Source organism: Cydia fagiglandana, chromosome 23 (assembly GCF_963556715.1).
Source record: "Cydia fagiglandana chromosome 23, ilCydFagi1.1, whole genome shotgun sequence".
In the NCBI taxonomy this organism is placed as follows: Eukaryota; Metazoa; Arthropoda; class Insecta; order Lepidoptera; family Tortricidae; genus Cydia; species Cydia fagiglandana.
The window spans coordinates 11,320,631-11,337,801 of NC_085954.1; the positions used below are offsets into that span (position 1 = coordinate 11,320,631).

Below are 17,171 nucleotides of genomic sequence, written 5' to 3' on the forward strand. Positions count from 1 at the left end.
CATATACTGAGAAAAAGTGACCAAGGCCTCCAGTGCCCCAGGCTGGAATCGAACCAGCGTCCTCTGCTATCGCGGCAGGTGCCTGAACCACTCGGCCACCGGGCCACCGGGTCGGGTTTCAGGCACCTGCCGCGATAGCAGAGGACGCTGGTTCGATTCCAGCCTGGAGCACTGGCGGCCTTGGTCACTTTTTCTTAGTATATGACATTTATTTCAGTTTATAATTTATATAGTAGTGTTTCTACTTGATAAAGACAAATTAAAATATTTCCTGGAAAATAATTTAATTTGTTCAAATACTTCATTGTAGTTACCTACTGGTAAACCAATAAAATAAAATAGGTAAGTCTGCAACCGAACTGAACCGAACTAAAGTCACCGACATAGCCCACCGGATTAGCAAGCTGAAGTGGCAATGAGCGGGCGGCCCACATTGCACGCAGAGAAGATGGCCGATGGGGTCGAAAAGTGCTCGAGTGGAGTCGAGTTTTAAATGTCAAACTTCTGTGAAATTATTGGTCTAACTCTGAAAATTCTACATGAAAAAAAAATAAAAAAACGAAAAAACGAGTCTGACTCGCGCACGAAGGGTTCCGTACCATAAAGCAAAAAAAAAAAAAAAACAAAAAAAAGCAAAAAAAAAACGGTCACCCATCCAAGTACTGACCCCTCCCGACGTTGCTTAACTTTGGTCAAAAATCACGTTTGTTGTATGGGAGCCCCATTTAAATCTTTATTTTATTCTGTTTTTAGTATTTGTTGTTATAGCGGCAACAGAAATACATCATCTGTGAAAATTTCAACTGTCTAGCTATCACGGTTCGTGAGATACAGCCTGGTGACAGACGGACGGACGGACGGACGGACGGACAGCGAAGTCTTAGTAATAGGGTCCCGTTTTACCCTTTGGGTACGGAACCCTAAAAAGGTGGTGGTAAATTACTTACAGTTAAAATAATATTTCAAAAAAAATTTAATTAAAAATAATTATTAGGTTTTCTTAATGTTGCTATTAAGTACAGTAGAAAGTGATTCTAATTTTAATTTGTAACAAGCAGAAACGTCTGCGAACGATGCTATTAAGCTTAGAATAAATTTAAAAGTGGAAAAATTACTGTCTTGGGTGAGACTTGAACTCCAGAGGACGTGAGTTCAAGTCTCACCCAAGACAGTAATTTTTACACTTTTAAATTTATTCTAAGTTTAAAGTGATTCTAGTTTAGTAGGTACCTACTTAATTTAAGTACTACATATTTCCAAATGTATCCCGCTACCGAAGTTACCTCAATGCACCTTATTTCATAATCATACTGCAACTAGGTAAGTACTTAAATATTAACATAATAAAATACCCAGTTGTCGATGGCGCTTAAGTCACAACGAAGTCGCATTTCTATTAAAATATCAGTAATAATGGCGTAAGTGCCATCTATAAAATGATTCATAGATAACAGCATACATACATTTATAACACCATTTACTAACGCAGGTAGCTATTACAATAATTAATTAATGTAAGTAAATTACAATTAGCCAACACCAAAAAGCGAAATCAAAACGCAACATAATTATGTTTATGAATCATCAAAATTTTACGCGCCGCTGCCAAGCCGTGCGCCGTGCGACGTTGCCGTACCGCGCCCGGTCGCCCGGCCCCCGGCCCGGCTAGTGCCTTACCGTCGACCGACGCACCATTACGTTCTGTTTACATTCAAAAATCGCTTAAAATAAGCATATTTAGAGCAAAATCTTCGTAAAATAAACGTTTTAATTGTTGTAAGTGATTAATTTTGAGTTTAAAAGTGTTTTTGTCGTGTATTTGTGGGTACGGTAGCCATTTTGAAAACGGATGCGAACAAAGTCGGTTCGAGATGACTGGTATGTAGTATCTTTGACATTAAAGTTATTTGTAGGTCATTTTATTTAAGTATCTATTTGTACCGACTCATTATATTGAAATATAGGTAAAGTAATTGCGTTTAATCTAAAAATACATGTGAATTATGATATGGGGCATTATTTAGGAAAAGGGACCTTAATCTCGATGGCACTTACGCCACACAGCGTCACGCGGCACTGTATTTATATCGGAGAATCGTTAATAATGGCGTAAGCGCCATCGACAATAAGGTCCCTTTTCATAGATGACGTCACATATGAATAAAAGCGTCAATTGAAACTGCTTCCATTTAGAACTGTATTGCAAGGTGTTAAAGTTGAAATTAAATTGTATGCAGTATACACTTTACTTCAGGGATTCCCTTGACAATCAATAGTTATTATCAATTTTATTGCCACGTGTTACGGTTGTTATTTGAATGGTATTTTAATTGGATTGACACATTGCTTAGCTTTTAACGTAAATTGTTTCACTCAAAACAGTCTATTCGAATAATGACTGAAAATTATAAGATACTGAATGAATAATAACGTTTATTAATTTTATTAAGTTGATTTATTATTTTTACAATTGAAGATAATTATTAGGCACTCCAGAACGACAAATAAAACAAACCTTTGTGAAGTTAACAATAAGGTTTAATATAAAAAGTCAAGTGGTTATTATAGTTGTATGTCACAATAATGTCAATTAGTGTCATTACAACTCAACAGGTGGAGCTAGAAGGCCAATTCGACTTGTTTTTATGATGGCTCGTGACATGGCTGCAATATTGTGATTTTTCTGAGAATAGGAGCTAAACTGTGGAATTAACTATCGCCTGAGGTATTTCCGGACCGATATGACCTTTAATAAAAAGCGTACTCCCATCTTAAATTGCGGCAACGCACTTACAATCCCCCTGGTACTGCGGGTGTCCATGGACGACGGTAAACGCTTACCATTAGGCGGTTTGTCTTCAAATTTGCCTCTTATATCATAAAAAAAAGAAAATCAATTAAATAATAGACTGATGTTAGTGTACAGTTACCTGCAATAATATGTGACGTTCCACGGCAAAAGGTACCTTATGGCGGCTGGCGCTTACGTCACAACGCCGCTATAATATTGGAGGGGCGTTAATAATAGCGTAAGCGCCAACCGCCATAAGGTACCTTTATTCGTGGGACGTCACATATGTTACACAACGAAGGCCGCAAAAATATCTGACACAATTTTATTCGAAGAGCCAGCGTCCTTCGAAGGATGTATTATTGCTGACTGTACATTCAACTGTCAGTTAATTGTCTAGCTTTTATTTCAATTGTCATAATTGAGTTTAAAAACAAATATAAAAAACAATTAATTTACTTGTACATCAACAAAATACCTACGATTGTTTCGGATGTAAGCAATTTGAAATGAACCGTATTGTTATAGAAGTAAGGTTCAATTTGCAGTGAACGCGGATGGGCTATTATTATCAATGTTATGACTAAACCGTAATCGTGACGCATGATGATGTGATGATACGGATGTGACGTCAGGGTCACTATCGACTAGGCCAGCCAGACCGGTCATCAATTTACTTTCTTTATCAATTCTCGATGTATTGTTTTGATAAATTCATCTGTTTTTTCTTGTTTCAGACATCGAACCAATATCCTTCACATACAAGAACACAAAGCAGCTAATAGAACTAGTCCAAGCGCGCCCCTGTCTGTGGGACAGACAAGCCCCTGACTATAAGGACAGACTGGCTAGAGACAGGGCCTGGGCCCAGATATTTGAGGAGCTGGACCCGCAGTTTACGGAATACAGTGCTACCTCTAAACAAGACATAGGTATGTATCATCTTCATATCAGTATCTACTCTTACTATCTCTGTCCCACTCTAACTATATATCTATGGGACAGACAAGCCCCTGACTATAAGGACAGACTGGCTAGAGACAGGGCTTGGGCCCAGATATTTGAGGAGCTGGACCCGCAGTTTACGGAATATAGTGCTACCTCTAAACAAGACATAGGTATGTATCATCTTCATATCAGTATCTCTTACTATCTCTGTCCCACTCTAACTATATGTCTACGGGACAGACAAGCCCCTGACTATAAGGACAGATTGGCTAGAGACAGGGCCTGGGCCCAGATATTTGAGGACCTGGACCCGCAGTTTACGGAATACAGTGCTACCTCTAAACAAGACATAGGTATGTATCATCTTCATATCAGTATCTCTTACTATCTCTGTCCCACTCTAACTATATGTCTATGGGACAGACAAGCCCCTGACTATGGACAGATTGGCTAGAGACAGGGCCTGGGCCCAGATATTTGAGGAGCTGGACCCGCAGTTTACGGAATATAGTGCTACCTCTAAACAAGACAGTATGTATCATCTTCATATCAGTATCTCTTACTATCTCTGTCCCGCTCTAACTATATGTCTATGGGACAGACAAGCCCCTGACTATAAGGACAGATTGGCTAGAGACAGGGCCTGGGACCAGATATTTGAGGAGCTGGACCCGCAGTTTACGGAATATAGTGCTACCTCTAAACAAGACATAGGTATGTATCATCTTCATATCAGTATCTCTTACTATCTCTGTCGCACTCTAACTATATGTCTACGGGACAGACAAGCCCCTGACTATAAGGACAGATTGGCTAGAGACAGGGCCTGGGCCCAGATATTTGAGGAGCTGGACCCGCAGTTTACGGAATACAGTGCTACCTCTAAACAAGACATAGGTATGTATCATCGTCATATCAGTATCTCTTACTATCTCTGTCCCGCTCTAACTATATGTCTATGGGACAGACAAGCCCCTGACTATAAGGACAGACTGGCTAGAGACAGGGCCTGGGCCCAGATATTTGAGGAGCTGAACCCGCAGTTTACGGAATATAGTGCTACCTCTAAACAAGACATAGGTATGTATCATCGTCATATCAGTATCTCTTACTATCTCTGTCCCGCTCTAACTATATGTCTATGGGACAGACAAGCCCCTGACTATAAGGACAGACTGGCTAGAGACAGGGCCTGGGCCCAGATATTTAAAGAAGAAGAAGAAGAAAGTCATTTATTGTAAAATCCTTCTACATACAGCGCCACTTCAGTTACAAGAAAAAGAGAAGAACTTACTTACTAAAACACTTAAAGTGATACCTTGTATCTAGATACAGGGTAATTGTTACACAAAAATGCAAAGAGAAAAATAGTAGTAGCTAAAAGTAGGTACATCCGTTCCACACCAATTTTGGTGGTTAGCCATAAGCCGCGCGTGGCACTGTCGCCACCTAGCGGCCATATCTGTCCTGATCGTAACGCACGCGTTTTGTTAGAGAGTGAGTCTTCTGTACCTGGTACTATTATTTTATACTATGACTATGTTTATATGAGGGCCATAATTTTGCCGATGGTTCAGTTAATCCCGATTTACCCTCTTACACTTAGATTTTACATAATTGAACTAGCGAAGTTCTTATAAATATGAAATATACAAAAAGATTTTCAATAATAAAAAAGTGTGTAAAAAATTGGATAAGGAAAGAAGACGAACCCGTACTATCTATATGTATTTGTATTGAAGGCAATTATTTTTATGTAACAGGTACAACAATAACGAAGAAATGGTACAACATCAGAGACTCGTACGTGAAATCGTTGAAGCCGGACTACCTCGGGCGTCGGAACCGTCCGTACATACACGCGGAACTACTGCGGTTCTTAGACGATTGGTAATTAATACTCTCTCTGACTCAGTTACGTCTTTAGGCCACTCACGCGGGTCACTCACACTGTCACGCACATATACGCCTTGGGTCTCTCACACAGTCACACGCTTATAATTATTTACGCTTTGGGTCACCCACGTATTCACTAGCTTAGGTTTCTACTTCGGTCACTCACTTGGGCCACTCGCGCGGTCACTAGCTCAGGTCATTCACCCGACCCGATCACTTACGTGGGTCACTCACTCAAAAGTAATATATGCCTAGAAGACTGCTATGTGTTTAATGTATGACGGCGTCGGAACCGGCCTTACATACACGCGGAACTACTTCGGTTCTTGGGCGATTGATAGTTAATATTCTCCCTCTCTCACTGACTCAGTTACTTCTTTAGGCCACTCACGCGGGTCAGTCATGCTGTCACGCACGTATGTTACGCCTGGGGTTAGTCACGCAGTCACACGCTTATAATTATTACGCTTTAGGTCGCTCACGTATTCATTAGCTTAGGTTTCTACTTCGGTCACTCACTTGGGCCACTCGCGCGGTCACCAGCTCAGGTCATTCACCCGACCCGGTCACTCACTCAAAAGTAATATATGTCTAGAAGACTGCTGTGTGTTAATGTATGACGGCGTCGGAACCGGCCTTACATACACGCGGAACTACTTCGGTTCTTGGGCGATTGATAGTTAATATTCTCCCTCTCTCACTGACTCAGTTACTTCTTTAGGCCACTCACGCGGGTCAGTCATGCTGTCACGCACGTATGTTACGCCTGGGGTTAGTCACGCAGTCACACGCTTATAATTATTACGCTTTAGGTCGCTCACGTATTCATTAGGTTAGGTTTCTATTTCGGTCACTCACATGGGCCACTCGCGCGGTCACCAGCTCAGGTCATTCACCCGACCCGGTCACTCACTCAAAAGTAATATATGTCTAGAAGACTGCTGTGTGTTAATGTATGACGGCGTCGGAACCGGCCTTACATACACGCGGAACTACTTCGGTTCTTGGGCGATTGATAGTTAATATTCTCCCTCTCTCACTGACTCAGTTACTTCTTTAGGCCACTCACGCGGGTCAGTCATGCTGTCACGCACGTATGTTACGCCTGGGGTTAGTCACGCAGTCACACGCTTATAATTATTACGCTTTAGGTCGCTCACGTATTCATTAGCTTAGGTTTCTACTTCGGTCACTCACTTGGGCCACTCGCGCGGTCACCAGCTCAGGTCATTCACCCGACCCGGTCACTCACTCAAAAGTAATATATGTCTAGAAGACTGCTGTGTGTTTATGTATGACGGCGTCGGAACCGGCCTTACATACACGCGGAACTATTTCGATTCTTGCACGATTGGTAATTAATATTCTCCCTCTCACTGACTCAGTTACTTCTTTAGGCCACTCACGCGGGTCAGTCATGCTGTCACGCACGTATGTTACGCCTGGGGTTAGTCACGCAGTCACACGCTTATAATTATTACGCTTTAGGTCGCTCACGTATTCATTAGCTTAGGTTTCTACTTCGGTCACTCACTTGGGCCACTCGCGCGGTCACTAGCTCAGGTCATTCACCCGACCCGATCACTTACGTGGGTCACTCACTCAAAAGTAATATATGTCTAGAAGACTGCTATGTGTTTATGTATAACGGCGTCGGAACCGGCCTTACATACACGCGGAACTACTTCGATTCTTAGACGATTTACGTAATTAATATGAACGTACGTACGTACGTTACGTATTACGTGATTTATGGAATTCCTTGCCGGCGTCTATATTTCCGTGTTCTTATAACCCGGCAACCTTCAAATCAAGAGTGAACAGGCACCTTCTGGGCGAGCTCGCTCCATCGTAGGCCACGTCTACGCCTCGGCTAGTCTGTGGCCATGAGTAAGCCCATTCATAATAAAAAAAAAAAAAATTAATATTCTCACTCCGGTCGAATTGCATTCTGATAATTATATATGTGATGGGGCCCATTTCTCGAACGGTATTAGTCTAATATTATTAGTGTGTTGCCATGTAACCCATACGATTTAACAGTTCGTGGACTAATAATATTAGTCTAATATCGTTCGAGGAATGGGCCCCTCGGGTATATTTTAGTTAAATTTTACTAATAAATAATAGCCATTGACATAGATATCTAGGGACTGGCCTTACGGACAATAATAATGAGGCATGACAGGGGCCAGTACAGCGGTGTGACACCGGTACAACGCGATTGGTTGATGAGTTCGCATCACGCGCGCTATTGGTCGCAACTAGTTGCGTTAGACTGCACGATTGGCTCGAATTCGTGAGTCACACCGCTAAACTAGTACCATTTTTAGTGCCCGTAAGGCCAGTCCATACCTATATACGTTAATGATAATAGCGCTGTTCAATATTGCTTTGGTATAGAATCACTGTACCAAACAGCTGTTTACATAAAAAAAAAATGAGTGTAGGTTACAGAGTTTATAATAAAAGTTTTCTCTCCTGCGAATAGCTAATATCTACACAAATAATTTTGTGTAAAGATATAATTATTAATAAACTTATTATATGTTTTGCTCCACAGCTATACTGAAAAACTCAACCCCAGCTTTCTGACCAAACAAATAAGAAATCCAGAAGATTATGATGAATTAGAAACTGGAGATCAAGAAGCAGAAGATGCAGAACCTTGGGAACAGAAAGTATTCGTCACTTTAGAAGAAGAGCCAGCACAGAAGAGAGCAAGAACAGAATACAGTCCAGATCAAAGAGAAAAAACAAATGAAGAAGATATCATATCTGTCCTTTCTAGTCTAATACAAAAGGAAGAGGACGAAGATAGAGCGTTTTTCAAATCGATAACGCCTTCAGTTAAAAAGTTGTCTGAGAGTTCAAAATTAAAGTTTAGAATTGAAGTTCTGAAGTTGATAAAGAATTTAAGGGCCAAAGATAAGGATGAGAGCAAAACGGAGGAATCAGTTACCACTGATAGTGATATTAGTGATAGTGAATAAGTACTTAAGTGTTGATTGTTTTATGAATAATACTATGACCTGAAGGACTTCGAAAAAAGGATGGCACGGCCGTGCCTCTTCGTTTTGCTCGACTTGGCGACACTGCCGTGCCCCCAGATAATATATATTTGTCAATTCAACCGCTTTTTGGTTTTATTATCACACTTCGGTGTTTTAGAGAATGTTTTTGATTTTGACCACTAGATGGCAGTTACTTCAACACGGAAGAGAGTTGGGGGAACTGTGGTGGGCAACACCTGAGGGCCCCGCAAACCACGTTCGAAGTGTTGCCTTCCTGTCACACTTACGTACGAATTTACAAGTGGACAGAGAGGCAACACGTCGAAGGTGGTTCGCAGTAGGCCCTCTGCTTTGGCGTAAAGTTTTCGATGTCACGATTAAGTTTCCGATTGAGTGACAGACAGACAGACAGACGAACAGTGGAGTCTTAGTGATAGGGTCCCGTATTTACCCTTTGGGTGCGGAACCCTAAAAAGAAACCGATTTGATTTGTAGTCAAATATCCTATAAGCGTCTACCTATATAGTTATGGCTCCTCTATACGATGGGCCAGCGCCGGCCACTCCAAGGGACGCCATGCGGTAGAATGAGATTCGCACTTGCTCCGTCTAACTAACGCATAAATGCGTCTCTCTCGCCGGCGCTGGCCCATCGTGTAGAGGAACCATTAGACATCGTATAGAACCACAAGCCAGCCGGGATCCGTGTAAATGCTACACTTATTAGGTTTAAAAGGAAACCAAAGGACGGGAAAGCCAATAGCGAGCCTTAGAGAAAACTACGTTAGTTCAAATAGTTCACCACTTTCCGCCGCAGTAGATATATGATACTCAGTAACCGCAATGAGGTTATACACAATACAATACAATACAAATTCTCTTTATTGCACAACCTCAATAAAATATTTAGATAGAAAGCCAATAGTGAGACTTAAAGAAAACTACGTTAGTTCCCCACTTTTCACTGCACTATGTGTTCCTGCTGCAGTATTGCGGCGTGACATTGCTGCCGGCTGCCTTGCTGCCGACTGCATCGCTGCCGCAAATGTCAGAGTCAATGTTGCTGCTCGGATCTATTACTTTTGCGGCAACAATATCACGCCCAATACTGCAGCAGTAAAGAATGACTCACGCTAGACCGGGCCGCGTCCGACATGTCATTTTCTATTATGGGCCGGACACTATGATTAATAAGTAATGACATTACTTTGAAGGAATGACATTTTTAGTGATAGTGTAGGGACATAGACTAGGAATCCTCTAGACCGAGTTTAGAGCAATTATTTCATGAAACCGATGATGCCAAAAATACGGGGCTGCGTGGGACGAGGTGAGCGAAGTCCCGTGCCGTGATTGGTCCGTTCAAAGACACGGACGTCACACAAAGACACTTTCGATTCGAACATGGAGTAAATTTATTTACCGTATGCGTGGCAGAGGGGGTAGCGCGACTATGCTCAGTCTGGAGGATGTTTTGTCTGTGTGTAGGCATTAGCAATGAAGGAATGACGGCAAGAAGTAACGTTTTTTTAATTCCTTCAGTATTGGAGTTATATGAATGTAATGACACTAGAAATGACATTAAAACTGGCAGTGAATTGATTAGAATGATGGAATCAGAAATGACAGACAGAATGACAGTAGATAATGAAGTTATTAAATATGGCGGCTGATCGGTGAAAACGTGGTGCTTTCCATAGAAAACGAAGCGCCGGAAGCTCCGGCCCGGTTCAGCGTGAGTCATCCTTAACACTGCCTACAACAAGTACAGTCGTCTGTAATAATATGTAACTCTTCGAAGGCCGCAAAAATATGTGAGATGTGACACGCTCTTATGGCTCTACAAATAAGGTCGTGTCAGATATTTTTTCGGCCTTCGTTGTGTAACATAATATTGCAGTTGACTGTAGGTACTATAGTTGACTTCCTCCTCCTCTTTGAATCGTATTCCTCACAGCTGAGGGTCGTGACCTCTATAAATTACTTTTCGAACGATTGCTTTCCACGTGTTTCGATCTTCGGCAGTGTGAATGGCCTGGTGAACTTTCTTGCGGCAGTTGTCACTGATTTGATCAGTCCATCGCATAGGACTTCTTCCTCTTCGATATCCCTCTTTTTAGTCTTCATAGTTGACTTACTGCAGCTAAACTACCCTCCACCCCCACCAATCAATAACCCCCGCAACCAATCAAGGGGCGACAAATTGATATAATCACTTAACACATGTAGCTACTTCGGTAACTACTAACTTCGTAACTTAGTGTGGAGTTCACAAGTTTGAGAACCATTTCAGTTTTGTTTAAACTATGTTTGTTTGGGTGATAAATATTTAAAAAAATGTAAATTGGTACTTGTATGATACAAGTAATATATTTTATTTTATTTTTATTATTAAAACCACAAGAAGTTACAGTATACCAGTATACTGAAGGTACTTATTACGGCCCCGACACTATCATGGATACTGACATTACTTTGACGGAATGACGTTTTTAGTGATAGTGTAGGGAGTGTCATGAAGGAATGACGGCAAGTAATGAAGTTTATTTTAATAATTTCCGTCAGTATTGGATTTATGTCAAAGTAATGATACTAGAAATGACATTATACTGACAGTGAATTGATTAGAATGATGAAATCAGAAATGACAGAAAGAATGATGGACGATAATGAAGTTATTAAACATTTTTAATATTTTTGAAGAAATGTCAAAATAATGACATTATACTGATAGTGAGTGGAGCGCATATACAATTATATGAATAGTATAAAATGTAGGTACTAATGTAATGTACTATTACGATTCAAGTGCGGAAAAGAGGAAATTCGACAACGTTTTACAATACATGGCCCTTTAAACTTTCGACATACGCGCGGAAAGTGCTCTTTTCCGCACAAGTGCGGGAAAAAAGAGGACTTTGCCGGCCTAGGCCTGCAAGATTTGTATGAAATTCCATTAACGACCTCTTGTCCTAGCCGCACCTGAAACGTCATACTTCGCAGCCTATTATAAGGAACATAACATCAATATTTCATTGCATGTTTGAGAAAAAAATATTTCTAGAAATTTCGAACTAGGTGTACATATAGGTAGGTAAGGTATTAAAACTGGACCTAATGAACCTCCTCCAATCAACGCCATAACCGACACTAATTACTTCATACACCCGGAAGTGTGATGGCGGCGGCGGAAGTGCCCACTTCCGGTGGCCGTTCGTTAGCTAGTGGGGATTAATTGAAGATGGCGACAATTTCCGGTTCGGGGTTTGGGGGTTTAAGGCTTAGGAGGGTCGGATTAAGGTTCTTACTGTGGGTTTTTGGATTTGGGTTAGGTAAAGGGTTAAGTCAAAATACGGTGTTTATTCAGTTTTCTTTGATGTCTTACAGACCAATTCGAGTTTTAGTTTTTAGATATCATTCATTCATTCTTTTAAAATCAAATGGCTTCCGTCCAGTGGGAGTATTTCGCCAGTGTCCAGGACGTCGAGCAATTAAGAGATTTTTTAAATACGACTAAAATTGTACGGTTATGCGGAACGAAGACCTATGGCGTATATGCCGACAAACACCCATTGGCCAAGAAATCGCGACACGGAAATGGAGATGGATAGGACATACTATTCGAAGAGGGGAAACAAATAACGCAAACATCGCTTTTGGTTGGAAACCGCCGGACGGAAGCCGTGGCCTCGGGCGCCCTGTACACTCTTGGCAGCGGTCCGTCACAAGTGAGCTACGAGCGGTCGGGTTGAGCTGGAGCGAGGCCAGAGCGGTCGCTGAAGATAGGAACGTGTGGCGCGAGCTTGTGAAGGCCCTTTGCACCTCTGGGGTGCCTTAGGGCAACAACAACACAACATAGGGTACAAGACACTACGGTTATTTTATTAGCTTTTGTACCATCGCCGATACTGTTACTTGTACACCGGTGGACCTTATGCGTTTTGTAATAAGGTCCACCGATGTACAGTCAGGAGTGCTGCTGTTTGTACAAAAATTTTAGCGCTGACTAGACGCCGACACTCGACGGTATGTTATGGCTCCTGAGTGGCCGGCTTTGGCCCATCGTGTAGAGGAGCCAACAGAGAGTGCAGTGTGGCCAGTGGCTACCACCAGTTTGGCACTCACATAAACGCTAACGTGAACGTAACTTACTTTCTATGTCTCGCTCGTACTGACATATTAGTGCGAGCGAGATGTATAGAAAGTAAATTAAGACGTTGGCGTATATGTCAGTGTTGACAGTACACTGGCCCAATATTACAGGGTTCTATGTTTCACTTTTATCGAACTGAAATTTGAACATTGTCATAGTGACATTAAGTCGAATTTCAACTATCTTGAAAATGTAGCATAGAACCCTTTAATACTGGGCCAGCGAGTAGTGACTCGTGGTACGGGTACAGGCTCCGGTTTGCGTTTTGAGGTAAGTAAGGTGCTTATAAGAATGTAACATATTAAATAGCAGGTGTTTTCATGAATATTCAGAACTAAATACCACTAATATAGAACACAATTAAAGAACATCTGTCTCTTCAATATTGACAGCTGACAATGTTGTTATTGTTCACCTGTTGAACAATGTGATGATTATTTATAGAGTACTAGCGACCCGCCCCGGCTGCGCACGGGTTACTCAATATCTTAACGAATTATACACCTAAAGCTTCCTCAAGAATCACTCTATTGATAGGTGGAAACCGCAAGAGAATCTGTTCAGTAGTTTTAGAGTTTATGTTCATACATATACATAGGTACACACAGACAGACACGGCAGGGGACTTTGTTTTATAAGGTGTAGTGATTTACAAGCAATTAGCTACAACTAAGAGCACCCCATAACCACCGAACAATTTAGAACAGCTGTAGTACCACCGAACAATGTTTATAAGACGTCACACCGATACGATACTGATATGTCAGTGACAAAAGTCACTTTTGACACTGATAGTTCGGGTGTGACATCTTATAAGCATTGTTGGAATTGGGCCGTTAAGGTAAACGTTCGGATTCAAACTACACCAGCAGTAGCATTGCTAGCTAAATAGCAATAAAATCGGGTCACTTCGTATATACATACTACAGTCGCCATCAGATATATCGGATCGGTCAAGATGCTCATAAGTATCTGAACACGGCTCTATTGTCAAAACGCTAAAGTGCATGTTCAGATATTGTGAACACCTTGGCCGCTCCGATATATTGGCGACTGAACTATCGAGCAACGTGATGCTTAAATTGCTTAATCCACTGTCTACGTCTGCGTCATTGACATTACCTGATTTAAAAAGTATAATTATTATAACACTGTGAAAACTTTCTATGGTGGATCACAAATCAGTTTGTTCAATTGCACAAACATACTGACCCGTTTTAATTGCTCCCCAGTGTAATGCAGAAACTATGCGCGCTAAAGAGCAAAACCAATTAGTTAGTATGAGGACAGGGACGCAAATTTCCTGGCCTCCTTTTGTGCGGCGTAGCCACAGGCCGAGTGCCGGCTACCAGCGACGATTTTATTTTTCTCAAGTTTTTTAAATAAACCTAAAGCTTATTGCAGTATTAGGTACCTATTAAAAATATTCACATATGTATGAACACTATCGGCCAGATTTTAACTTTAAGATATAATACAGTAAAATTATACATGTTGCCTTTGCGTCAAATCCGGTAGTTCTGATTTTTTGCAGGCTTGTTTGCAGGGTTATAATCGCCCAAATCTAAAAAAAATTGCGGTTTATTCGGTTTTTGATAAAGTTGCGTTCGGCGCTCGAAGTCACAAACTTGGATTATTCATTGGGCCAACATCATAAACAAGTCTGCAAAAAATCAGATTTACCGGATTTGACGCAAAAGAGCCAGCCGGCCTAGCCAAGGTTACAATCGCTATCGCTTCGACAACGAAACGCTTTGTGTCTCTCTATCACTCTTCCATATTAGTGCGACAGAGAGAGTTGCGTTTCGATCGCTACGGAGCGTAAGCGATTGGCATTTTGGCTACGCGGCCTGGTTACAAAATTCGACAAAGTTACTGGATTAATACGTCAATTAATAGATTATTTGTTGAATTATTGATTGTACCAAAGGATATTACTTTAAAGATCTTTTATTCAGGGACCATACTTTTATATCCGCAACGCAGGCTTCGTCAGGTAATCAATAAATATCAATTAATAGATTTAGAAACGATATGGATTAGATATGTCAGTGTCAAATGTAATGTGTCATGCAATGTCAAATGCATAGACTAGGAATCCTCTAGACCGAGTTTAGAGCAATTATTTCATGCAACCGATGATGCCAAAAATGCGGGGGTGCGCGGGACGAGGTGAGTAAAGTCCCGTGCCGTGATTGGTCCGTTCAAAGACACACAAAGTCACACAAAGACACTTTCGACTCGAATATGGAGTAAAATTACCGTATGCGTGGCAGAGGGGGTAGCGCGACTATGCTCGGTCTAGAGGATTCCTAGTCTATGGTCAAATGTGACGTAACTAGATCTATTAATTGATGTATCTTAAACAAAATTCTTCTTGAAACAAAAAACGTCACTTTTGACACTGATACATTTAATCCATATCGTTTCTAGATTTATTAATCGACGTATCTTGAAGTTCGAATTGGGCAGTATTAGGCAAATTTCTATGCCTAGTGATCACTGTATTGTATCTTTTCGTGGTATGTTATTTTCGTGCAATTATTATATTTTGATTTTGATATTTTTGAATGTCACTCTTAATTTTACTTCTCGTAGTAACTCCTACAAGGCATTTTCATTGATTACCTAAGTTCGTCATAGTTTCATACAAACTTACTAGCTTCAAGCACAAAATTACTCTTATATTAGCACTATTACCGCCAAAACTAATTCCGCCAATAAACATCTATAATATGCAAATCGTATGCCTCATTACGCAATTCATGTGTGAAATGGTGGTGCAAGTTAAAGGCGGAGGCGGATTTCACTGATAATTATTACGGCATCCTAGCCTAATTGGTATAGTCACCTGCAATAATTTGTTGCTCTTCGAAGCCCGCAAAAACATGTGACACGCTCTTATGACTCTACAAATAAGATCGTGTCAGATATTTTTGCGGCCTTCGTTGTGTAACATATTATTGCAGGTGACTGTACTTAGTGACCCTGCTTACAAAGCAGGAGTAGTTATAGGTGTTTTGTATAATAAATATTTAAGTATATACATGTATATTATATTTAGTAGTGGTCTAATAAGTACTCATCGTATGTACCTAGTTGAATCCTACTGACTGCGCCATGTAATATTATGATTTAAAATAAATGACAACCATATCTAGTTTAGTCTAAGAATAATTTCATTCATCTGTTCAATCATAGCAAAAAAAAATAAAGTCAAGGACAAACTAAACATACTCTAGTCTATACACAACACAAGCCTTCTTGAACTTACTGTAGGACAAAGTCGACCTGAGTAAATTCCGGAACGGACCGTGTCCGGGCCGGAGTATCCGGCGCATCGGATTCTATAGAAAGCATCACATGATTACCTGTCATGTTATAGACATGGCCCGGTCTAAAGGTGGCCACTGACGAGCCTTCCAACAGTCCAAATAGCGTGGCTGCAATCCAATATCGGTCCGTGAATGTCAAAAACGTAAAATAATTAATATTAGAATGCCGTCCATTTGGATGAATCCATTGTAACGGCATCCATTTGGAAAGCTCGTCAGTAGCCTGTTTTACGTGTCATCTTTAAATTTTAAGCCGCGGATCTCTCGTAACTTATTACACCGGTACATAAGCCGTCAGCTCGAATCTGAACCTGATAATTTCTAACTATTCTAAATATGAATTAATCGACTCCATTGGAGAGCTTTGTGAGCGGCAGGCTATTAAACACAAATTGCGGTTTCCAGTTATGTGAACTGTGTGGTGATTAAGCTATTGTTATTATTATTTTATTCTGAAATCTACACAAAATAAAAGTCACAAACAAATGAAAGGTATAAGTACTATAATACCAAAACTACAGCTGTTTTTTTCGAATTAAATCATCATCTTCTTCCTCACGTTATTTTGGCAACATGCCACGACTCAAGGGAGCCTGGGGTTCGCTTGGAAACTAATCCCGAGAATCGGCGTAGGTACTAATTTTTACGAAAGCGACTGCCATCTAACCTTCCAACCCTGAGGGTAAACTAGACCTTATTGAGATTAGTCCGGTTTCCTCACGATGTTTTCCTTCACAGAAAAGCGACTGGTAAATATCAAATGGTATTTCGTAGGTACATAGTTCCGAAAAACTCATTGGTACGAGCCGGGGTTTAAACCCGCGACCTCCGGATTGAAAGTCGCAAACTCTTACTACCGCTAGTCTACCAGCGCATCTTCGAATCGATTTTTTTAAAATTAAATATACCTATTTATGATTTTAATTGTGGTATAACAATTATTGTTTCAATATAAAACAGATCTTTACAAATGAAAATAAGGCAAATAAATAAGTTTAAATTGACCTGCAGGGCTTTCTGTGAGGTTTTAGGGAT

At 40.8% G+C, this 17,171-nt stretch overlaps 1 protein-coding gene and 1 long non-coding RNA gene across 2 annotated transcripts in view; one reads left to right on the top strand and one right to left on the bottom strand.

Annotated features, from left to right (window-relative positions):
• LOC134675968 (uncharacterized) overlaps positions 1 to 17,171 on the bottom strand; it is a 512,277-nt gene that overhangs the window by 122,095 nt on the left and 373,011 nt on the right. The gene's annotated exons all lie outside the window — the stretch shown is intronic.
• On the top strand, positions 1,655 to 8,681 carry LOC134675728 (uncharacterized). The gene is made up of 5 exons (XM_063534038.1): positions 1,655 to 1,878; positions 3,529 to 3,723; positions 4,163 to 4,636; positions 5,503 to 5,629; positions 8,199 to 8,681. The coding sequence occupies exons 1-5, from the start codon at positions 1,872 to 1,874 to the stop codon at positions 8,626 to 8,628; spliced, it is 1,233 nt and encodes a 410-aa protein (XP_063390108.1). The 5' UTR covers positions 1,655 to 1,871; the 3' UTR covers positions 8,629 to 8,681.

What these genes read in the sequence shown, in the direction of transcription:
- LOC134675728 (XM_063534038.1), top strand. An exon ending in TACCTCTAAACAAGACATAG is followed by an intron (nt 3,724 to 4,162) that starts GTATGTATCATC and finishes TCTATGGGACAG; the next exon opens with ACAAGCCCCTGACTATGGAC. An exon ending in CTGCGGTTCTTAGACGATTG is followed by an intron (nt 5,630 to 8,198) that starts GTAATTAATACT and finishes TTTGCTCCACAG; the next exon opens with CTATACTGAAAAACTCAACC.